The sequence below is a fragment of the Typopeltis vanoorti genome, chromosome 15 (assembly GCF_054136105.1).
Source record: "Typopeltis vanoorti isolate ZY-2024b chromosome 15, IOZ_Tvanoo_1.0, whole genome shotgun sequence".
NCBI lineage: Eukaryota > Metazoa > Arthropoda > Arachnida > Uropygi > Thelyphonidae > Typopeltis > Typopeltis vanoorti.
The window spans coordinates 72474695-72499818 of NC_143563.1; the positions used below are offsets into that span (position 1 = coordinate 72474695).

General features: G+C 36.7%; 1 protein-coding gene across 1 annotated transcript in view; it reads right to left on the bottom strand.

Moving 5' to 3' along the window:
* The window catches only part of LOC150098880 (phosphatidylinositol 4-phosphate 5-kinase type-1 alpha-like), a 322543-nt gene that overhangs the window by 110361 nt on the left and 187058 nt on the right, over window positions 1-25124 (bottom strand). Inside the window, exons 12-13 of the mRNA XM_090405835.1 lie at window positions 22089-22221; window positions 10029-10116 (exon numbers count right to left, since the gene is read on the bottom strand). Coding sequence (XP_090261961.1) covers window positions 10029-10116; window positions 22089-22221 — 221 coding nt within the window. The remainder of the gene's footprint in view (window positions 1-10028; window positions 10117-22088; window positions 22222-25124) is intronic.

Sequence of the window (25124 nt, forward strand, 5' to 3'; positions counted from 1 at the left end):
CCATACACTGCAATTATGGGTAAGTGAACTTCATTTGAAAGAGGAAGAGGAGGTGAATTAGGCTATAAAACATCTCAAGAACAACAAGTCCTGGAAATGACAACATAATAGGCGAGATGCTAAAATATTGGGGAGAATCAGTTGTAAAAGAAATACATCAGCTATGTAATGAAATATGGAGATCAGGATATGCCCCAAAGAGTGGAATAAATCGGTCTTGGTTGATCTTCATAAGAAAGGCAGTGCTTTAGAATGCAGCTATTACAGAACTATTGCATTAATGAGTCATCTTGGCAAAGTGCTGATGAAAATACTAACAGAATGCCTGAAGGGGCATATGGAGGCTGAGCATTCTGGATGAGCAAGCCAGATTTCGACAAGATCGAAGTACAGTGCAACAAATACTCGCACTAAGACTAATAGCAGAGAAAGCTCGAAGAAAGAACAAAACGATATATTGCTGTTTCGTGGACTTCCAAAAAGCATTTGATAATATTGACCAAAATATAACATGGGCTGTCTTGGAATCCTATGGTGTGGATAATAAATTAATCCACCTGCTGCAAGATATAAACAGCCAAGCACAAGACAAGGGAACCCAATATCACCAATCATCTTCATCACACATCTGGGAAGAACACTAGATAAGATTAAAGAAGAAGGTGGAGGCATTTCAATAAATGGCATGAGAATAAACTACCTAAACTACATCTGCTTTGCAGATGACATCGTCCTGATTGAAGAAGACCCAGCAAGGCTGGAACAGACATTGCAAATACTATACACAGAAGAAAAAAAGATATGGACTAAATGCCAACTTTGAAAAAACTAAAACAATGATATTCGGACAACAGGAGTTACCGAACAGAGTTACGATAGACAGATTTCAACTGAAAAATGTGGAACAGTTCGCATATCTTGGATGGTGCCACATGACGCATGATTTGGACCCCAAAAAAGAGATAAAAATTAGAATAGCCAGAGCAACAACTATTTTAAAAGCCATGGACAAAATATGGAAGAGCCGAGCTATAAAGATGTAAACTAAACTGCACATTGTAGAAACCTGTATCTTCAGCAGCATGCTCTATGGATGCGAGGCCTGGGTACTCCTGAAAGAATCTGAAAGGAGGATATTGGCATTTGAGAGGAAGTGCTATAGAAAGATCTTGAGAATAAGCTGGATACAGAAAGTGAACAATGAGGGAAATCTACAGACAAATACAACCAAAAGAAAACCTGATCCAGAAAATAATCAAAAGGAAACAACATCTATTTGGCCATATATGTAGAATGAACGACGAGAAAAACTAAAAACGTTGCTGTTCGGAATCATTGAAGAAAAGAACAAAAGAAGAAGACCAAACAGAGAATTAGGCGACGACATCGTCAAATGGTGTGTGGAAACTCTATACACAGGTACTGCTGTGTAAACTCTTGTGTGGAAATTCTATACACAAAATAGAATGCAATGGAAGAATCATATCAAGATGGCAGCAGATACCTACAGGCATTGGACCCATGATTGTTGATGATGAACTTCATTTCCCCATAAAATCATCCAAGGCTATGTGGTGTCCAACTCCACCGGAGCAAGGAATGTTAAAGTGAATTTCAGTCGAGTTTAAAAGTCCTGTGGGCACAACTTCTGTGTCAGGGTTATCTTGAATGGATAGAAATGCAGAATATTCCATAGAATTTTCCAGATAGTTGTGCTACCAACCAGTCAGTTCCAGACTGCAGGAACTGACTGGTTTACGACCTCTGCCAGGTCTAACACCCAAAAACTTCAATTACTTGGAGATAGTTCGACATATTCAATTCTTCAGGAAGATCCTACAAGAGAATTACAAAATCGTACAAACAACTTGTTAAAGACTGCGAGTGAACTTCCTCATAATGTTCGCCTCTCTTTACGCTCTCTACATCCTCTTATCCCACGCAACTATGGAGTTCCCAAAATTCATAAAGAAAACATCCCTCTTCGCCCAATTGTGGAAGGAATTGATTCACCTACATATAAACTTTCAAAATATCTAGCAAAGTACCTCAAGTGTTTCTCCAATAAATCTTCATCTTTCATCAAAAACACCACAGATTTTGTTTCGCATATAAAAGATATTCCCATCAATGAAAATGACATTCTAGCAAGTTTTGACATTATATCTTTGTTTACTAACGTTCCTACAGATGAGGTAATTACATTACTAAAGGACAAATTATCCAAAAAAATGTTTGCTTTATTAAAACATTGTATTCATTCTGGTTACTTCAAATATCAGGACTCCATTTACCAACAAAAACAAGGCCTGGCAACGGGCAATCCTTTGTCCCCAGTTCTAGCTAACATCTTCCTTGAAGATTTTGAAGCGAAAGCCATATCTTCCTTCTCATTTAAACCGAAAGTTTGGAAAAGATATGTTGATGATATTTTCATTGTTTGGAATCACAGGCACACCTCTCACATAGCTTTTCTTAATCATCTTAACATCCTAATATAAAATTCACTGCTGATCTAGAAAATAATAACTCCTTGCCTTTCCTAGATGTCATACTTACACGTTGCTCTGAAAGATTAAAAATCTCTATGTACAGAAAACCCTCATACCAATAGATATCTGCATAATCTTTCTCATCATTTTCCACCACAAAAACTTGGAACTCTATCTACCTTAGGACACAGAGCATGCTCTCTCTTGAATGAACAAGATGAACTACAAAAAGAAATAAATCAACTCTCTCTTATCTTTAAACAAAATGGTTACTCTGAAAAAACGATTAAGAAATTTCTTCTGGATCCTCCTAGACCCGGGGTCGGCAACCTTTTGAGTCGGAAGAGTCAAAAATTACAATTTACAAAATTTCAAAGTTTTTAAAGAGCCACAAAATTTTAAAAAGTTTTTAAAGAGCCACAAGATCTTATTGTCTTCAAGGCATTTTTGCACGGCATTCGCTATATCTTCCCCTCTAGTTTGTCCCGAGAGCGGTAGCAATCCTAGAAGTTCTTCTTTTGGACCTTGGGAAGACATATACCTGACAAAAAGGGCAACTTGTGCCGTGTCTTTTATGTCGCAAGACTCATCTATAGCAAGTGATAAGGCAGAAGAAGGTTGAATATCTTCCACCTGCAAATATGTTACATTTGAAGACATTTTAGCTATTCTATCTTGTACTGTTTTAGCGGATACGAGAAGCTGGGCATAATGAAATATAATTTATCAAAAAACATTTTACAACGATATTTCCCAATTAAAAATACCTACCTAAATAAAATAAATAATTCTCTAATAATTTAATTATTAAAATAAATAATTTAGACACGAAACACTGTTTGTCTCACTCTCTCACGTACTGATTGACTATAAGTACATAGTTTCGTCGCATCTGTGGTCGCCTCCCGTTTGCGGTGATCGCCGACTGGCACGAACGGACTTGTCAGAACGTGTTTATCACGGCGCAGTCTGCACATTTTAGTTTTTTTTTTTTAATTTTGGCAAATATTAGATACTTAGTTTACGAGTAAAGGTGTTATGCCCAGCTATGCCGAAATCAATGAAAATTGCCAAACATATAAACTTCCGAGAGCTTCCGACGGACTGACGACAGTGACGATGCGTGCGGTGAAAAGCGAGTACAAGTGGCTGAGAGATAGAATCGGTGCCTAATCCACGTTAATCGATTCAGAACGATTTTTAAATTTTTTTTTTGATAAAATAAATAATATTTGCGTATGGAACTAAAGAGCCGCAGCTTCACATTCAAAGAGCCGCATGTGGCTCGCGAGCCGCAGGTTGCCGACCCCTGTCCTAGACAATGAACCACAGAAACTAGTAATTTTAAAGGCAGCATCTCCATCCCCATATATTATATTAGCACAGTCTCTAACAAATTAGCAAAAGTCCTTAAAAAATATAACATCAAGACATTCTTCACCACCCTTCCAAAACGTTCTCTAATCAGCCATCCAAAGCCTCCTCATCACAACCTAAAATATCCAGGTGTATATAAATTATGGTGCGATTGTAATATCCCTTATTTCGGACAAACTAACAAATCTGTTGAGCAACGTATAGAAGAGCATAAAAGAAACATCTCTTACAAAAGATCTCATGCAACCGCGTTATCCAGTCATGTTCTTTTTTCAAATAATCCTAATGATGATCAACAAAGCCACTCCGTTTGCTGGGATAGATCAGAAAATATTTTTCGCTCTGATGATGAGTTTGAGAGAAAAATTATGGAATCAAGGGAAATCCTTCTGAATCCTGTCCACTTAAACAACAATTTGAGTTATAATTATAACATCCCAGATAGCCATGCTGCAGTTATTCAATATTGGCGTTCACGTGAGTCTGCACGCATACTTCCAATAAACAATGGCACGCCTGTTAGAACAACTTGAAAAAATACAACGTTTTTTATGTATCAATTATGTGTGGCGATTTTTTACCTGTATTTTCAAGTTTTTAGATACTTCAATGTTTATTACTATTCTCTTCCTTTAAGAATACCTGATGAAGGCTATTATAAGCCGAAACTAGTTGTATTAATCTTATTAAATCTTTATAAGTAATCTCGGTTTTTAAGTCATTAAATCTATTTAAAAAAAAAATAAATAAAAAAAAATATATATATATACAGGGTGTTCGGGATAAATTTGACATATTTATAATTAATTATATTTTTCCGTAAGTTACATGTATTAACACACACTTCTCTTCATTTAAAAGTTTGGACCCTTCTTCATTCATATACAAGATGTCAGAAAGGATGGATAGCTGGAACCCACCTGAATCATGGAAGAGAATAACTTGTATCATGATGATTCGTGCCCGCCATCAAAATAAGGATATTACGACTGCTGCCCAATGCTCCCTGAATACAGTAAAAACAATCAGGCATGAACTAGAGACTTGCAATGGTGACTACGAGGATGTAGCAAGAAGAAAGATCCCTAGCAGACGATCTGATTGCGTTCGTACAGCAGAATTCCTCGCAAATCTGCAGGAACAGGTGTTGAAGAACCCTGGCATTGGAATTCGGGCTTTGTTCGTGGAGTTGCTAACTGTAGTCAAGCCCTGGATAACAAGGGTAGCCAATGGTAGGCCGTATGTATGGCAGCAGGATTCGGCCCCTTGCCACACCTCTGGGAAAAGTCAAAAATGGTTGTCTGAAAATTTCTACGACTTCACCAGTCCAAATGTTTGGCCTCCAAACTCCCCAGACCTTAACCCCATGGATTATTTTGTATGGGGCGCAGTTGAAAAAGACACCAATCGCACTTCCAGTAATACAAAAGCCCAGTTAATGGATAAAATTAAAACAGTTTTTGCGGCCCTTCCCAGGGAGACTGTAGCATCAGCTTGTTCGAGGTTCCGAAGCAGAATTGAAGCTGTGATCGATGCTAATGGTGGTTATTTTGAGTAAATCTTGTTGATAGTATTGTAATTAACTCTGCCTGTAATGTTTTTTTGTCAATTCATTAAATTTAATAGATACAAAGAAGATTTTCTTTTTCCTTACGAAACTGTCAAATTTATCCCGAACACCCTGTATATATAAGCAAAATAATAAAATAATGGCAAAGTGTAAATACCACAGGAATATGGTTAATCAAATTAAAAATTAAATATATTACTGGATGCAAATGATTAAATATTAATGGCTAATATTGCTGATACAGATGAACTACAAGTAGCACTTTACAACTTGACAAGACTGTTACCAAATATGGTATTCTGAGAATATATATTATGTGCAACTATATTTGCAACTGCTTTTATTAATTGCGGATGTAATATAATTTTATTATAATGTTATTATTTAAAAGTTTGCTTTTACTAAATCAAAAGGCTTTTTCTCAGTCTATAAATATGTTTATTTAAGATGAATCCTCTGTTTTTTTAATTAACTATTTTAAAGTAAAGACTGAATCAATACACAGATCTCTCACTCCGAGAACCTAAAGTTATCTCTGTAAACTTTCAATGCCTGACTAGTTGTTTGTATATTTGTATCTTGAATGCAGGATTCTGATTATAAAAAAATAATTTCTTTATGCTTGCTATTTTTGTAATATACAAATGAGACACTCTAAACTCAAGATAGTAAAATAAAATAAAATGACTAGATAAAAATATTTATTTATTTTTATTTTTTTTTTACTAAAATGACATGCTGTTAAATACTAAATATATAATATGCATTATCTTTAACCACCCTGCTGACTGCTGGGTATGTATCCCACTCCACAACATATGAAAATGTATTTCAAGTATGTTTCTGATTAAAGGTGAGTTATCCAGTCTCATATGAAAGTGGAGGGGTTTTCTCCCATAAACTCTGGCTTTTCATCCCTCAAAAGAGGCAAATAGGCACTAAAGAGATATATCATAGTGACATAAATATTTCCCTTTAGAGAAATGTAACAGAGGATTGGCAAGCCAGCTGCTTAATATGCCTAAAAATCCCTAATTAGAGGACTCAATCATTCTGAGCATTGATGAGAATAGGGAGATGAATAATAATAAATATATATTCACATAAAGATCAGTTGATAGTGTTCTTTATGTTTATCATAGGGAAAATATAAACCTTGAATGGATCTGGTAGACAAGGCAATATTGTTTCAGTGTGACAATTTTGAGAAGAATCAAAATTTAGGATAATAGGACAGACTAGTAATCACATTTTCTGCAAAGTTTTCTACTCTCTTAAGAATCAATAAAAAGTTCATTTGAGATGGAAGAACAAGTTTTGGGAACAAAATAAATACCTGTTGGAGGCAAAGAATCTTTTGCATTTTCTTCTCCAAGAAAGTTAATTTTTTTTTTTTTTGAATGATTAAATCAAGAGATATGCAGCATTTGAAAAACTGTTCCTAATTTTATTAAGAAATGTCAGTACCAGCATCTCTTATCTATCACTAATAAAAAATGATATATTTCCTTAGTTTACAAAAGAAATATATCAACTTTCATTAGTAATAGATAAGAGATGCTGGTATTCTGCTATTGTTTAATTTATGTGAACGATCTGCTGCTGATAACAGCATGTTGTAGGCAGTAAATAAGTTTCAAGCTACCAGAGGTTTCATTACTGAATCTCCCCATATTCTGCATTTCAAAATAACCACATTCCATTAGAAAATTGCTCTCACTGTTGAATGAGAAAATACAGTATTTTCCTGACTTCTTGAATTTTTCTGACTAAGGAAAAATGTAGTTGAATATTACTGTATTCTATATATGGCCACAGTCTTCAGTTGGGAAAATTCAGTGTATATTGAGGTAATGCATTTGTGCCACATGTATTTCTTAGCCCATCCACATGGGTGGGCTAAGGAAACCCTATTCAAAAGACTAAATATGAAACTTTTCAAGTCATTTCTGGCCTCCAATAAGTAGGGTGGTGACACTTAGCAATTAAATTCATTTACCCAACTAGAGACATTCACAAATATCCACACACGTTGAATCCACTGGAGAATAGATATGCTATTCAGCCAGCCAACTAGATGTTACTTTATTTGTTCAGTAATCTTAATTGAGCATCTTTTCTGAAATGTAACATTAGATTATTCTTCTCCTAACAGTAACAATCCTACTGTAAACAGAAAGGTATGTGTTTATACATATCTGAGAGGCGTGCTGTGCATTACAAGATACAGAGAAAATTTGATGTGAAGTCAACACAGAAGTGGTGTAGCTGTGAAGATAAGTGCACAATTTTGTTTGCTCATGTTTGGATAAAAGAATAAAAATAAGAATATAATTTCTTTTGACATATAATTCACTAAAAGGTATGTTAACTGAACTGCACATGGAGATGGCTACTATTATGTGATATATAAAATTTTAATAGTAGATATGTGTCTGATGCTGAAAAAAAAAAAAAACAAGTATCAAATAACAAAGAATGTGATTGCTCTTTCTCAAGAAGAGAGAACTGCACTTCTAGTTTAGCAATATTCTCAGTACTACAGATACATAACTGATGTTTTTATGATAAACCAAAAGTTCATTTGGAGTTATTAGTCTAGTAAGCATATGGTAAGCAACATGTCTAAATAAACTAAAGCAGAATCAAATGCAAGATGCAATGGTTTGTAGAAGAAATAATTAGTCTCCAGGTGGAAAAGTTCCATTAATTTGATGTTAAAATGCCTGAAAACATAAATTGCAGAGTATAATGAAATGGTATGATAAAATGATAAATTTGGAAATATAAGTAAATAATTTTCTTTAAAAATTTACTATATAGAATGTTTCAAATGACAAGGTATTTCAATTGACAGAACATGTGAAATACTCAGCCTCAAAAATGCTGAAAGTTTGGGACTGTTTAAATATAAGGATAGCATTAGCTGGAACAAGATTATCACTTCTGTCTTGCCTGTATAGCCTTTGGATAATGTTTTTGGTAGAAGAATGCTGGACCGCCAGAAGAACAATCATTAAAAGTTTGATTCTAGCTTCAGTTTAGACAAACTTTAAATGACATTTTTTTTTATCAGCCAGTTCCTGAATTAGTTCATCTCTGGCACAGCCAAGAAGGGCTTTGTTCTCCTTGAACCTCAGATTTTAACCCTGCATCTTGAAAAAAATTGTCTGTAGAACTTGCATTATTTCAGATAACAAAACTGAGTGTTAGGGTTTAGGATCACAAAATAGTGGCATCTGTCTGCCACACTCCAACTCAAATGTTTCTAAAGTCATGATATTCATTGGCTAAGCTAGTGGTGATGGCTAAGGGAGGAAGTGGTTGCCAACTGCTTTCCAATTGTTGGCTAGGGCTAAAAGAAAACTCTACTTACTGCCTTTGGGAATAAAAGTGTGCTAATGATTTTATTTTTTTTAAGTGTTATATGATTTTTATTTATTTATTTTAGTATGTCTTGTGGATCATACTTATAGTGACCATGTTTTTTTGGAAAAAATAAAGAACAAATCAGAAATTGTTTCATAATAAAAAAAAAAAAAAAAAAAGCAGCTTGCATTTATTTGTTTGACTAAAACTAAAAAGCTTTATAACATTTATTATAAAATATAAGCATATACATAAGTATTTTAAATAATCATATTATTACTTTAAAAAAATTTAATTTTGATACTTTTTGCAAGAATGAACTTTTTTTAATAAATCAGGTTTGTGTTTTAAAAATTCATAAAACTGTATACAATTCATATCAAACTTGCATTTGGTATAAATGCATGCTTTCAATGTTTCAATTTTAACTGTTTTTTTTCCACTGGTCCACATATTGTTCACTAATAAAAATATTCATTCAGTGGGGACATTATATCCAGGGAGACACAAGCATAACCAAACAATTTTTAAAATGTTTTCATAATATACGTGTTTACATCTACTTATCCTACCACAGCTTCTATGCTACACACAGTGTGTGTGTGTGTGTGTGTGTGTGTAGTGTAGCTGTGGTAGGAGTACGTAGTGAGTGCCGGTGAAATGACAGTTTCATGTTTCTATGGTTCGTGTGCTGAGCAAATAAATAAAGGACGTATGTTCACCGTGATCATACTGTAAGACAAATATAGCAGTGATTCATTGAATCTCATTGATGGTGGGCTGGAAAACAAGAAAGAAAACAGACTTAAAAGAGAAGAATATGTAAAAACAAGATACAGAAAAATCAAAAAGATCAGCATCACCAGTGGCAGATTCTCTCCATCACAAACAGGTGGCATGTTATAACAGTATATTATAATAAGAGCAAAACAATTGTTGAATCCATAGACTGAAACTTAAATATACCGAACAGATGAGAGGAAAATAAAATTTACAAAATTTTCAGAATTAAGTCATGGTTAAAGATTTTTGCATAAGTGCATTACCATACCTATTTCCTTGTAATTCATCTACCCTTCTCCTAACCTCTCCAATGATATATTATTCATAATGATACAGCAGGGTGGTTAAATAAATTTTATATATTAAATAGCAAAGCCTCAAAATAGAAAATTTTCAAATGTCATTATCACATTATAATATAATGATACAATGCTTACATGATGGAACTTTTTTGAAGACAGTCTTTCCCATAAAATCTTGAAACCTTTGGGCATAAAAATTAGGCCTATGTACAGATACTGTATCCTGGAAAAAGTCATGCAAATAATAAACTGACAAAAACATTTTATTCAAATATAATTAAAAATTATATAAATAACATCATGTTGGAGGCTTAATGGATTTTTTAACAACACTCAAAAAGAATTAAAATAGACTTTAATACTTCCTATATTTCGTCCTAGTCACTAGGACATCTACGGGGATTACAAAAAAATTAATGTAACATATGCACAAATAACAAACAATACTAAGCTCAACCACGTGGGTGACACTAAAGTCCTATCTAGGTAGAGCGCCCTCTAAGGGCAGTCGTAGGTGGCCTGGAATGTAAGATGGGAACTCTGGTGATGAGTGTTTCCCAAATCTTCGGAAGCTTAATGCACCCATATTTATTGAGATTTGGTTGGTTTTTTAGAGCTGCTGCTGCTTCTAAGAAAAGTCTCTCTTTCTTGAATTTGCTGTGGTGGAGCATGGTGGTTTTCTTCCATGATACTCTGTGGGTGGTGTCCAAAACATGGTCAGCCAAGCCTGAATGGCCATAGTTGTGTTTGAAGATGTAAGACTTGTGTTCCTCTAGACGGATGGATGCTGATCTGCCTGTCTGTCCAAAGTACGCCAGCTTACAGGAACAGGGTACTTTGTAAACTCCAGGCAGAGAGAGAGGAGGGAGCTGATCTTTCGTAGAACGGATAAGGGTAGCCAGTTTGCGGTGGGGCTTATATGCTGTGTGTAGATTGTATTGTTTTAGTATCTTGGCTATTTTTTCAGATGTGCCACGGATGTAGGGTATGGTGATGGCATTTTTAAATCTTGTTGACGAGAAGGAAGGGGAATGGGGGAGGAGTTGATTATTTTTTTGATACTGTGATCGCTGTAGCCATTGGAAAGGAAAGTGCTGTGTATGTGGTTAAGCTCATTAGTGAGGGCGGTTCCACTGGAACAAAGATTGTGGGCTCTCTTGGTAAGAGTTTTAATAATGCCATATTGTTGAGAGGGGTGGTGGTGGGAGAGTTTGTGAATGTATCTGCCTGTGTGTGTGGGTTTTCTGTATACGGTGAAGGTAAGTGTATCATTAGGCAGGCGTGTGACTAAGGTGTCTAGGAAGGGCAAACAATTGTTCTTTTCCTTTTCCATAGTGAACTGGATTCTTGGATGTAGACTATTGAGATGACTGAGGAAGGAGTCTAATGTGTCTGGGCCATGAGGCCAAATAGAGAACACATCATCTACATATCTTAGCCAGATAGAAGGTTTGAGTGGGGCTGAGTCTATGGCTCGTTTTTCGAAATCTTCCATATAGAAATTGGCAAGGGGGGGTGAGAGGGGGGAACCCATGGCAGTTCCCTCTATCTGCTTGTAGATTTTGTTGTTCCACGAGAAATATCCAGAGTTAATGGCAAAGGAAAAGAGATCTAAGATGTCAGAGGGAAAAACCTTTTCTAAGAGAGATAAGGTGTCAATTAAGGGAATATTGGTAAACAAAGATGAGATATCAAAGCTTACCAATATGTCTGTCTTCTTCAAGGTTAAATTTTCTGTGAGGGCTTTAAAGTGGGTCGAGTTTTTTTATATAGGAAGGGGACCTTCCAGTGAGGGGGATCAGAGAGTTGGCCAGCTGTTTAGATAGTCTATAGCAAGGTGCATTGGTAGCATCTACTATAGGCCTGAGTGGGGAATTGGGTTTGTGGATTTTTGGTAAACCGTATATTCGGGGGGGACGGGAACGGAAAGGTTTAAGTTTTTTCGTGACATCTGGGGGCCCAGGCAGATACTTTTTTGAGTAAAATTTTAAGTTTCTTAACTTGTGTTTTTGTGGGGTCGTGTTCTAGCGGGATGGAACAACAAAATCTACAAGCAGATAGAGGGAACTGCCATGGGTTCCCCCCTCTCACCCCCCCTTGCCAATTTCTATATGGAAGATTTCGAAAAACGAGCCATAGACTCAGCCCCACTCAAACCTTCTATCTGGCTAAGATATGTAGATGATGTGTTCTCTATTTGGCCTCATGGCCCAGACACATTAGACTCCTTCCTCAGTCATCTCAATAGTCTACATCCAAGAATCCAGTTCACTATGGAAAAGGAAAAGAACAATTGTTTGCCCTTCCTAGACACCTTAGTCACACGCCTGCCTAATGATACACTTACCTTCACCGTATACAGAAAACCCACACACACAGGCAGATACATTCACAAACTCTCCCACCACCACCCCTCTCAACAATATGGCATTATTAAAACTCTTACCAAGAGAGCCCACAATCTTTGTTCCAGTGGAACCGCCCTCACTAATGAGCTTAACCACATACACAGCACTTTCCTTTCCAATGGCTACAGCGATCACAGTATCAAAAAAATAATCAACTCCTCCCCCATTCCCCTTCCTTCTCGTCAACAAGATTTAAAAATGCCATCACCATACCCTACATCCGTGGCACATCTGAAAAAATAGCCAAGATACTAAAACAATACAATCTACACACAGCATATAAGCCCCACCGCAAACTGGCTACCCTTATCCGTTCTACGAAAGATCAGCTCCCTCCTCTCTCTCTGCCTGGAGTTTACAAAGTACCCTGTTCCTGTAAGCTGGCGTACTTTGGACAGACAGGCAGATCAGCATCCATCCGTCTAGAGGAACACAAGTCTTACATCTTCAAACACAACTATGGCCATTCAGGCTTGGCTGACCATGTTTTGGACACCACCCACAGAGTATCATGGAAGAAAACCACCATGCTCCACCACAGCAAATTCAAGAAAGAGAGACTTTTCTTAGAAGCAGCAGCAGCTCTCAAAAACCAACCAAATCTCAATAAATATGGGTGCATTAAGCTTCCGAAGATTTGGGAAACACTCATCACCAGAGTTCCCACCTTACATTCCAGGCCACCTACGACTGCCCTTAGAGGGCGCTCTACCTAGATAGGACTTTAGTGTCACCCACGTGGTTGGGCTTAGTATTGTTTGTTATTTGTGCATATGTTACATTAATTTTTTTGTAATCCCTGTAGATGTCCTAGTGACTAGGACGAAATATAGGAAGTATTAAAGTCTATTTTAATTCTTTTTGAGTGTTGTTAAAAAATCCATTAAGCCTCCAACATGATGTCCTCACAGCACTTAAGCCTCTTCACACGTATATAAATAACAGAAATCCTAATGAAGAAGGACACAGATTATGTTTTAATCAGACCAAACAGCAAGTGTATGAACATCTAAAATTCACCTGGAAATTACTAAATATCTATATTTTAATGTGGTAAAATAACTGTACATGAAATACAATTGTTTTACCAGATTATAATATGTAAGAAATTATTGTTTCAGTACTAAATTTTATAATAAAACTAGCTGAGCTCTCCTGCTTTGCTGAGGTGAACTTATACTGCCAGCAGTTCACTTCAGGGTATTTATTTGAGTATTTGGTGCTCTTGGTGGAGCCTGTAATAACCCCTAGAGAGTGCGTCCCCAGGTGGTGAATTGGGGAATGCCTCCCAGATATTGAAAAGGAAATGAAATACCTCCTGCAGATCAACAGGCATTCAGTAGTGTCTGATCCAGAATGGGGGGCCCAAACGGCAACTGATCCAAAATGGAGGCTGATGAAATAGGGAACGTCTTCCCCTGCACTTGGTTCTTAGGGGCCCCCCAGTGTTGTATCATGATAGACACAAAAGTAAAAGAAGTATGCCATGACATCTGACTCACCATCAGCATGATTCAGCAACCTGTCACGGCTGGATGTGTGAAATATGCTATTGCAGGAAAAGACAACCTCCTGAGGATTGCCACCTGGAATGTTAGAGGAATGAATCAAGATGGGAAACTGGCGAATGTATGTAAAGAAATAGAGAATGGGACTCAATATCTTAGGAATTTTAGAGAGGTGCAGACCAATTTGATATATGTTTCCTAAATGGAAAACAGTACAATGTCATCACATCAGGGAGTGAACAAAACAGGAATGTATAGCCTTTATTTTGTAAAAAGAACTAGAAAAATCCATAATCTCAATATACAGGAAATCAGAGTGTGTAATCTCTACTTGTAAAATCACACTCTAAAGACCTCATCTTCATGCAACTAGCACAAACCTAGACGAAGAATTTTACGAACAAATAAGTGAAACAATACAATAATACCACTCTTCTCTTCCAATTCCTGGATTGATGACCTGGGCAAAGTTCTCTCCACTCAACAAAGAACGGCTCCCTTCAAATCTCCCATAGTCTTCTGACAAAAAGAAATCAGAAAAATTCTTAACAACCCAAACACAAACAAGGCATCTGGTCTTGTCTTGATGGTATTCTAGCATTTGTGTTAAAAAAATTGTGCAGCAGAACTAACACCTATCCTGTATCCTATCTTCAGTCTATCCTATTCAAATGGCATCTACCTGACAACATGGAAACATGTCCACATCCAACCCATCCCAAAGAAAGGTGATTAAAGTCAACAAACTACCATCCAATTGCTCTCACTTCTGTTCTCTCAAAGATTATGGAGAAGATCATCAACAACCAACTCTGAATCAATCTAGAGGCATACCAACTAATAAGTGACCGGCAGTATGGATTCTGCTACTAGCGATCTACAGTTGATCTTCTTGCTTTCACCACCCACCTATGGACTCAAGCCATGGAGAAACACGTGTGGTTGTCCTCGACATTTCATACTCCTCAGATTTCCCTGCCCAATGCAGGAGTACCCCAAGGTTCTGTTCTTTCACCCACTCTCTTTCTCTTGTATATAAATGACCTGCTCTCACAGACTTCCAATCATATCCATAGCTTTGCTGACAACAGTACACTCCATTCCTCCTTTTCATTCGACAAACCTGTTAGTGCTCAAATATTAGAATCCTCAAGATCTACCATGACCAGGGACCTGAACTCAGATCTCCTAGCTGTATCCCAGTGTGGGCAAAGGCAACCTTGTAAACTTCAATACCACCAAAACTCAGTTCTGTATGATCTCTCACAAGAAAGAGCTCTCATCCCTCCCCCTAACCTTCAGTAATACTGAGATATCAAAACACAATCAGATTTCTCTTCTTGGACTGATTTGCACCCCTGATCTTTCCTGGCACAACCATATTTCAACTTAGATACTGTAGCTGTCAAAAAACTTGGTGTACTTTTTCAAACAAGACACTACTTCACACCTACTATACAAAGCCTAAATCTATTGGGTTATGGAATATAGCTCCCATATTTGGGGCAGTGCACCAAAATCCTCTCTAAGATTGCTCGATTCTATCCAGAAGAAAGCAATCCAGCAAATTAATGATCCTTCTCTTTCTCTCATAGGCATTCAATTTCTGCCTCTTTTACAGATACTTTCATGAACAGTGCTCAGTTGAACTGGCCACTATTATTCCTCCACTCTCCTCCAAAAGCATTAAAACAAGAGCCACTGCTAACCAACACCCTTTTACAGTCAATCTTAAAACTCACCGAACCAACTTTACTGCCTCCTCTTTTATTATTCCATCTACTTTTGTCCTTTGGGATAGTCTCCCCCTACTCTGCCTTCTACAAAGATTACAACCCTTAGCTGTTCAAGCAAAATGTGAACAGACTCCTCATTTTTCTATTCCTCTTGCCCACACACGGCACTAGTGTGCTATAGGTCTTGTGTGGCCTTTCGTCTGTGGACCAGATATACAAGGGACATCCAGAAAGTAAGTTCCATTTTTAAATATTTTCACTGCAGCGCTGCAATTGCAATGGTGCGTATGCGTGCTGAGTTTGTTGATTCCTTAGCAAAGCGTTATTGCCATTTTCAGACATTCTCACAGTATGCATGCTTCTTGGTGTGTTTATAATGTCTAAGAAAATTGAATCGCCTGGTGCATGTGAAATTAGGCCAGTTACCTGCTTCTTGAATGCAAGGAACGTTAAAGCAGCTGAAATTCATCAGCAAATTATTGAGGTTTATGAAGAACATGCAATGAGTGATTCAATGGTACAAAGATAGATAAGACTTTTTAATGAAGGAAGGACAGGTGTGCGCAATGATGAACAGAGCGGGCGACTATCTTTAGTGACTGACAAGTTGGTGTGTTCAGTTGAAGAGAAGATTCGATAGAATAGGAGATTTACTATGACGTCACTCTCACTGCAATTTCCAGAAGTCTCATGTTTACGTCTTCATGAAATTGTGTATACGCTGGGTGCCAAAGTTGCTTACAGAACAACACAAAGTGAATCGGCTGGGCAGTGCGTTGGAATTCTTGACACGCTACCATGAGGATGTCGGTGCTTTCCTGAGCAGACTTGTCACCGGGAACGAGAATTTGGGTGTCGCATGCAACCCCTGAATCCAAACAACAGTCCATGGAGCAGAGGTACACCTCATCGCCAGCCAAGACGAAATTGAAGATAGCGGTTTCCACTTGAAAAATCATGTGCATGTTTAGAGACAGACAAGGAATTTTGCTGGTAGACTTCTGTCAAGGCTCCACAATCAATGCGATTATGTACGGCTAAACTCTTAAGAAACTGCGTCGTGCGATCCAGAATAAACGACGTGGCATGCTTACTAGGAGCATTGTTTTGATTCATGATAACGCCTGCTCACACACACGGCCGGCATAACACAACAACTTCTCGCCAACTTTGGCTGGGAACAATTCCATCATTCCCATATAGTCCTAACCTCACGCCAAGCAACTTTCACCTGTTCAAACATCTGAAATCTTTCCTTGGTGGCCGGCGGTTTCAAGATGACGACGAGGTCAAAGAAGCATGCAATACGTGGTTTGCGTCATTGGCTGCAACCTTCTACGATGAAGGTATACAACTCTTGGTGCCCAATTATGATAAGTGCCTGAACAATGGCAGAAATTATGTAGAAAAGTAGTGAAAGATGGCTATTTTAATTACCACTAAAGTTTTTTTTGTAAGTATATTTTTGTTTCTCTGACAGTCCATCGGAACTTACTTTCTGGACGTCCCTCGTATACATGAAAAAACATTCTAGGGTGTTTACAGTTGAGGTGGAAAGTGTAATCTAAAAGAGTGTGACCCATTGTGGATATAAATGAGTATTTCTGATGCATGAAAAAATTAATGTACAGTTGACACATAATATTCAGGGTGAGTGTATAATGATTCAAGTACAAAAATTAGAGAGTTTATGCATCAAACAAAAGTTATTTCTCCACAGATTAATATATCTTATATGCTGCAGAAGCAGTGGCAATACTTTTAAATTTCTTGGTCTAAACTGTTTAATTTACTGAAGCACTCCAAAAAGTATTACTCAAGAAACACAAGATCAAAGCTGTGCCAATCAAGCTTGTCCTAATTCATATGGAACTTCACTTCCCACAAATACCTAAAAATTTCAAAAGGTATTAACAGTAGCAGAAAGAGGCTGTCACATAACAGTTAATGCAATGTTATAACCTTTTGGTTTCACCATTGAATTAGCTTAATTTTATTATGCACATCTTAGAAATGTTTTCAAAATGGACAATGTGGAGAAATGTCTAGACAGATATCTAGAGGTAGAGCAGATTCCAATTATGCTTCATTCTAAATAATCTGTTAGTAACAGTATTAAAGAAGAGGTAGAAACAGTGTTAACATGTAATGATAAGTATATGGATCTGGTAGAAGCTAATAAAGGAACATTACCATAATTTTAGACATGAATGCTTATATGATTAAAGCAGAGGATCTATCAACACTGTATATACAAAATCCTGAATGTAGAATCACATGGGCCCCCATACAACAAAACTAAAATTTATCAATGGCAGTGCAAGTGGTCGAAAGACATTAAGCTCTAGTTAACTTCAAAACATCTGAAGAATGCGTGGGACACCTAAAGATCACAAAATGAAAGCACAGTTTTCCCAGTTGTGGTTGCTAGATATTTCCTGGCATACAACTTATCAAGATCTTGTTCTTCTTCCTTTTTCAGCCTTAGTCGGTCCACTGCTGGATGAAGGCCTCCCCCTTTTTGACCACTTTCTATCTTCGGCAGTCTTCTTCCACTTCTTGTCAAAGTGTCGAAGGTCATCTTCCCATCTAGTCTTTGGCTTTCCTCTTTTTTCTTCCATTTGGTATCCAGTTTGTAAGCTCATTGATCCAGCGTCCATCCTCTCTTCTAATTACATGACTTGTCCACTTCTATTTTCTGGTCTTAATATGAGTTAGAATGTCATTTATCTTAGTTTGCTCTCTAATCTAAGAGTTTCTTATTTTATCTTTTAAAGAGATATCTAGGATGTTTCTTTCAAATTTTCTTTGAGCAATCTTCAGTTTGTTTTCCAGTCTTTTTGTTAGGTTCCAGGTCTCACTACCATAAGCCATGACTGGTAATAAGCATTGATTAATTACTTTCCTTTTTAGGCACAATGGAATGCCACTCTTAAGAATGGAACTCAGTTTTCCAAAAACTGTCATTGCCAACTGTATTTGTCTATTGATTTCTGATTCAATGCCTTTATCTAAATCAAAGAGCTGTCCTAGATAGACAAATTGATCTACAATATCTAATTGATTATTTCCCAGAGTGATGGGTGATTTTTATTGCTGACTTGTTGAACATTACTTTAGTTTGTTGTAATAGATTTAATGGTATTGATATGAACACGGATAAGAAAATAACTAATTATTAACCTAAAAGCTAATATTTCGCTGGTATTATATCCAGCATCTCCAGAGCACACAACACAAAGTTTGTTACAAATGCAAGATAACCACAATCTGGTATAACAGTGGGGCTAGTATAAGTAATTGCAGCGTGCAACACAAGACTAAAGTCCTAATAGGGCGCCATCTAGTTAAAAAAAAAAAAAAAAGTAGTTCAAAGTTTTGAAATAGTAGTCCAAACAATAGTCTTAGAAGCAGTGTTACTGAGCAAAGTCACTTCCTGGCCAAAAGAAATTGTCAAAAAACTCAAACCCTTGCACGTTAAAACACCCAGAATATATGGTGATCCTAAAATACACAAACAAGGTACACCTTTGCGTCCTATTGTAGATAGTATAAACAGTCCTACATATAAACTAGCTAAACATTTAGCCAAATCACTAGCCACTTACACAAACAATTCTCCCTCTTTTGTTAAAAATTCTATCCACCTAAAAAGTATTTCAGAAAACCACACCTTAAATAGTTCAGACCTAATCGGGAGTTTTGATATCACCTCATTATTCACTAATGTACCACTGATTGAAACACTTAACTTACTAAATTCACTATTTCCCCAGATATATTTCAGCTATTTAAATTCACAGTACAGGCAGGTTATTTTACATGGAAAGGGAAAATATACAAACAGTTAGACGGGACAGCTATGGGTCCCCCCCACCACCACCATTCTCCCGCCTTAGCCAACTTCTACATAGAACATCTGGAAAACGTGTGTAGAGGCTTAAGTGCTGTGAGGACATCATGTTGGAGGCTTAATGGATTTTTTACAACACTCAAAAAGAATAGAAAATAGAATTTAATACTTCCTATATTTCGTCTTAGTCACTAGGACATCTACGGGGATTACAAAAACACTTAATGTAACATGCACATACAAATCTTACAATACTAAGCCCAACCATGTGGGTGACACTAAAGTCCTATCTAGGTGGAGTGCCCTCTAAGGGCGGTAGTAGGTGGCCTTGCACTTGCCTCTCCAATGGCTACAGCGAACACAGTATCAAAAAAATAATCAGTTCCTCCCCCATTCCCCGTCCTTCTCGTCAACAAGATTTTAAAAATGCCATCACCATTCCATACATCCGTGGCACATCTGAAAAAATAGCCAAGATACTAAAAAAGTATAACCTACACACAGCATATAAGCCCTACTGCAAACTTGCTACCCTTATCCGTTCTACGAAAGATCAGCTCCCTCCTCTCTTGCTGCCTGGAGTTTACAAAGTACCCTGTTCCTGTAAGCTGGCGTATTTTGGACAGACAGGCAGATCAGCATCCATCCGCCTGGAGGAACATGTCTTACATCTGTAAACACAACTATGGCCATTCAGGCTTGGCTGACCATGTTCTGTACACCACCCACAGAGTATCATGGAAGAAAACCACCATGCTCCACCACAGCAAATTCAAGAGAGACTTTTCTTAGAAGCAGCAGCAGCTCTCAGAAAGCAACCAAATCTTAATAAATATGGTTGCATTAAGCTTCCGAAGATTTGGGAAACGCTCATCACCAGAGGTCCCACCTTACATTCCAGGCCACTTACTACCGCTCTTAGGGCGCTCCACCTAGACAGGACTTTAGCGTCACCCACGTGGTTGGGCTTAGTATTGTAATTTGTGTGTGCATGTTACATTAAGTGTTTTTGTAATCCCTGTAGATGTCCTAGTGACTAGGACGAAATATAAGAAGTATTAAATTCTATTTTAATTCTTTTTGAGTGTTGTAAAAAATCCATTGAGCCTACAACATAACATCTGGAAAAACTAGCTATCAACACAGCCACTCTCAAACCTAGTCTCTGGCTACGCTATGTTGATGATGTGTTTGCTATTTGGCTACATGGCCCAGACACATTGAATACATTTTTAGTGCATCTAAATAGCCAGCACCCTAAAATCCACTTTACAATGGAACTAGAAGCCAATGACTGCCTGCCCTTCCTGGACACACTTCCAGAAGTGTTCTTTATCATTTTTGGTTTATAGAAAACCCACACATACAGGGAGATACTTACACAAACAATCACACCATCACCCTTCTCAACAATATGGTATCTTAAAAACACTAACCCATAGAGCTAGAGCAATTTGTTCCAATGACATTGCTCTCACTGCTGAACTTTCTCACCTACGTCACACCTTCTTAACCAATGGTTATAATCCCCATAAGATAGATAACATACTAAATGCTACCCAGAAATCCCTTCTATCCACCACAGAAGACTACAACAAAACTATCAACATCCCATACATTAAAGGCACATCTGAAAAGATATCTAGGGTGCTTAACAAACACCAGCTGCGCACCGTATTTAAACCTTATGCGAAATTAGCAACTCTCATCCGTTCACCTAAGGACAAATGCACTCCTTTATCACATCTAGGAGTCTATGAAGTGCCCTGTTCTTGCCATCAAGCCTACTACAGACAGACAGGAAGAACTGTGACATGTACTCTGGAGATGCTGGATACAATGCTAGTGAAATATTAGCTTTTAAGTTAATAAATAGTTATTTTCTTATCCATCTGTGTTGATATCAATACCGTTAAATCTATCACAACAAACTAAAGTAATGTTCAACAAGTCAGCAATAAAAATCACCCATCACCCTGGGAAATAATCAATAAGATATTGTAGATCAATTTGTCTATATAGGACAGCTCTTTGATTTAGATAAAGGCATTGAATCAGAAATCAATAGAAATCAAATCAATCAGAAATCAGAGATAAACATTCATCACTGTATGCTTTATGAAACATTTCATGCATTTCGGTAAAACTTTTACCAAGCTTAACACAAGTCAATTGCAGCTCTTTGTTAGAAACTCATTTTCCGACCGTTCATCAAAACACACTGTCACTCTTAGCACTATAAACTCTGCTTCTAATGAAACAAATTTCATAAACAGTTGATACAACACTAATGAAGGTTGCCGCTTTCGACAACGAAAAGATACAAGAGGTGGCGTCACTAGTTTCTTCTATTATCGAAAAGTTTGGTTTCTTTTTGGAGAGAGGGTGTGTGTGTGTATATATATAAATGCAAGAAAATTAATTTTCTTGCAACATTTTTGAGTATTTACACATATTAGTTCTATTAATATATTATAATAAACTCTCAAATATCTGACCACACTGGGAAATTAAACTGCTGCTTATATCATATAAATGAAGGTGCAGTTCCATAAGACTGAACTAGAAATGTAAAACCATTGAAGGGACGGCATTGAAAGTTTGATTATCTGAAGGTCAGATAATTGACAGATCATTATATTATTGATAGAATGAATAATGAAGAATTGTAAAGTCTGAAAATTTCTTACCCCATCATGTAGTACAGATTTCCATGTGTGCTCTAGTTTCTTTTTCAACCTGAAGCTCTGAAGAATATCGATAATCCCCAGAAACAATAAAAGATGTTCACCTTTGGAATTTTTTGCAGGTATACCTCCAGAGCTATAAAAAGTATTTAGAATAATAAATTTATTATTCACTGCATTTAGTAAAATTATATTTATTAAAACGCTCTTTAGTTTTCTCTGTGTAAAATTAATTGGGATAGTAAAATAAAATAAAATAAATAAAAACATGATACAAAAAACTTTTTTTGCAATTAAAGCAAGAAATGAAAGTCCTATTTTATTTTTTTAAAGAGCAAAATTTTCAAATAAAACCTCAGATTATTAGGATATTCAAATTCTATTATTGATTATGTCCATTTCTATTAAGCTTTTTTTTACAGCAATTTATATACAAAAAAACGTGAACACCGGATAAGCTGGTAAGAAAGTGCTATGAGAGGTAAGAAGATAACAGTGAAGCACAAAATATTGGCATATTCTAATTTCTTGAAAAGCCTGATAGAGAATACGAGGGTTGTTTGAAAAGTTTGGTAAATTTTCAATAGACGGCGACACAATTTGTTCATTCATTCATAGCAGTGTCAGCACGTATCATCTTTTTCATGACCCCCTGGCAAAATTTTAGCCACGTGTGATGCATAGTTCTCATTTGGCGAACATTTAAAATGACCGTGTTCGCATTTCTCACAAAAAATGGAGAAAAATGAGTTTCGTGCAGTGATAAAACACTTTCATTTGAAGAAGTGGACGGCTGAGCAGATCAAAGCCGAGTTACATGCAGTTCATGGGGACTCTGCTCCAGCAATGAAGACTTATTTATTTTTGGATAAATAAGTTTAAACGTGGTCGTAAGTCCATCGAAGATGAAGCATGCTCCAGACCCCTGACTGAGGCCACTACGAAGGAAATGATTGACAAAATCCATGGTATTGTTATAGAAGACCGCTGAGTGAAAGTGTGTGAGATTGCAGGCATATCAACTAAATGGGTGTATAATATCCTGCATGAAAAAGCTCTGTGTGTGATAGGTGCCGCAATTGTTGACTGTCGATCAAAAATGCATGCAAAAAGACATTTTAATGCAATGTTTGGTGATGTTTAATTGCAATTCGTAAGAATTTTTGGTCGATTTGTGACTGTAGACGAAACTTGGATCCACCACTACACACCTGAGTCCAAGCAGCAGTCAAAATACTGGACAATGCATGGTGAAAGAGCACCGAAAAAAAGCAAAGACCATTTTGTCAGCTGTGAAGGTGATGGCCACTGTTTTTTGGGATTCCCAAGGAATTATCATGATAGACTATTTGGAAAAAGGTAAGACAATAACAAGAGTCTATTATGCATCATTGTTGAACTGTTTAAAAGAAGAACTGGAGAAAAAACTGCCAAGATTGGTGCACAAAAAAAAAAAAGAAAAAAAAGTGCTCTTTCATCAAGACAATGCATCGTCACACACATCAGCCATCGCAATGGCAAAATTACACGAATTGAGGTTCGAATTGGTTCCACATTCACTGTATTCTTCGGACTTGGCCTTGTGTGACTTCTTGTTCCCAAACTTAAAAATTTGGCTCGGTGGGAAAAAATTTTTTTCGAACAAGGATGTCATCAAGGCTGTCAATGACTATTTTGCACAATTTGACAAATCCTACTCTTTAGATGGGATGAAAAAATTGGAAACTCGCTGCACCAAATGTGTAGACCTCATCATCATCACGAACCATGGGCTCACTGTCCGTTGGTGTCCAATGCCTCCTTCACTATCATCTTCCATCTTTCTTTGTCCAGTGCACAGTGTCACAGTTTCTGTATACTCATTCCACACTAGTCCTTTATGTCGTCCTACCTCTTCTGTTTACACCATCCATAATACCAAACATAAATGTCTATCTTCCGGTCCTCACTCATTCTACAGATGTGTCCAAAGAATTGCAGTTCTGTTTTATAATCTTCTGCATTAGATTCTCTTTTGGTTGTATCTTCCCATAGAGCTCTTCATTTTTGATTTTCTTTACCCATCCCATTTTTAGAATCTTCCTGTAACAAGTTCTTTCAAATACCAAAATTCTTTTTCTTGATTCCTTATTTATTACCCATGTTTCAGATCCATACAGTACACTGCTAAAGATGCATGTTTCCAGTACTTTTAGTTTTGTTTTCAGGCTGATCACTTTACTTTTCCAGATGTCATCCATGGCCTTCAGATTTGTTCTTCACTTTGCAATCCTGATCTTTATTTCTTTTTACAGTTCAAATTCATATGTCATTTTACTTCCCAAATATGTGAATTGTTCTACATTTTCTATATCAATTCCATCCACTTGTATCTTTTGTTTCATGTTCTTTTCACCAAATACCATTGTCTTCGTTTTTTCCAAGTTGATAATAAGTCCAAATCTCTTCCCTTCCTCATTTAACAGTTCAGTGTTTTTTGTAGTTCTCTTTCATCTTCTTCAATAATAACAATGTCATCTGCAAATCTCAGATTGTTAATTCTCATTCCGTGTACAGATATTCCTTTTGCATCTTCCTTCATTTTGTCCATTACTCTTTCTAAATGTGTGATGAAAATGCTTGGTGATATTGGGTCCGCCTTTCTAGTACCACTGCTTGTTCTAAACCATTTCCCCAAATCATCACTTACTCTAACTGCTGCAACTGCATTTTGATAAACATCGTTCAATATACTCTTAGATTCTAATTTTTTTCTTTGTCCACACTTTTAAGTTTCCTTTTAAGTGTGGACCTCGATGGAGACTATGTTGAGAAATAAAGGTGATTTTTTTTAAAAAAAAAAATGTGTTTAACTTATTTTTTTATAAACTTTTCAAACAACCCTCATAATTGTTCAGATGAGACAGAAGGGGAATGTAATTTTTTTGAATGCTGAGACAATTATTGATACAATATATTTAAACAAGGAGAGAAGGACACTGTTATAACAAGAAAACAGATCTGTCTATCTATTCCAACTTTCAAATGGAATGCATATTC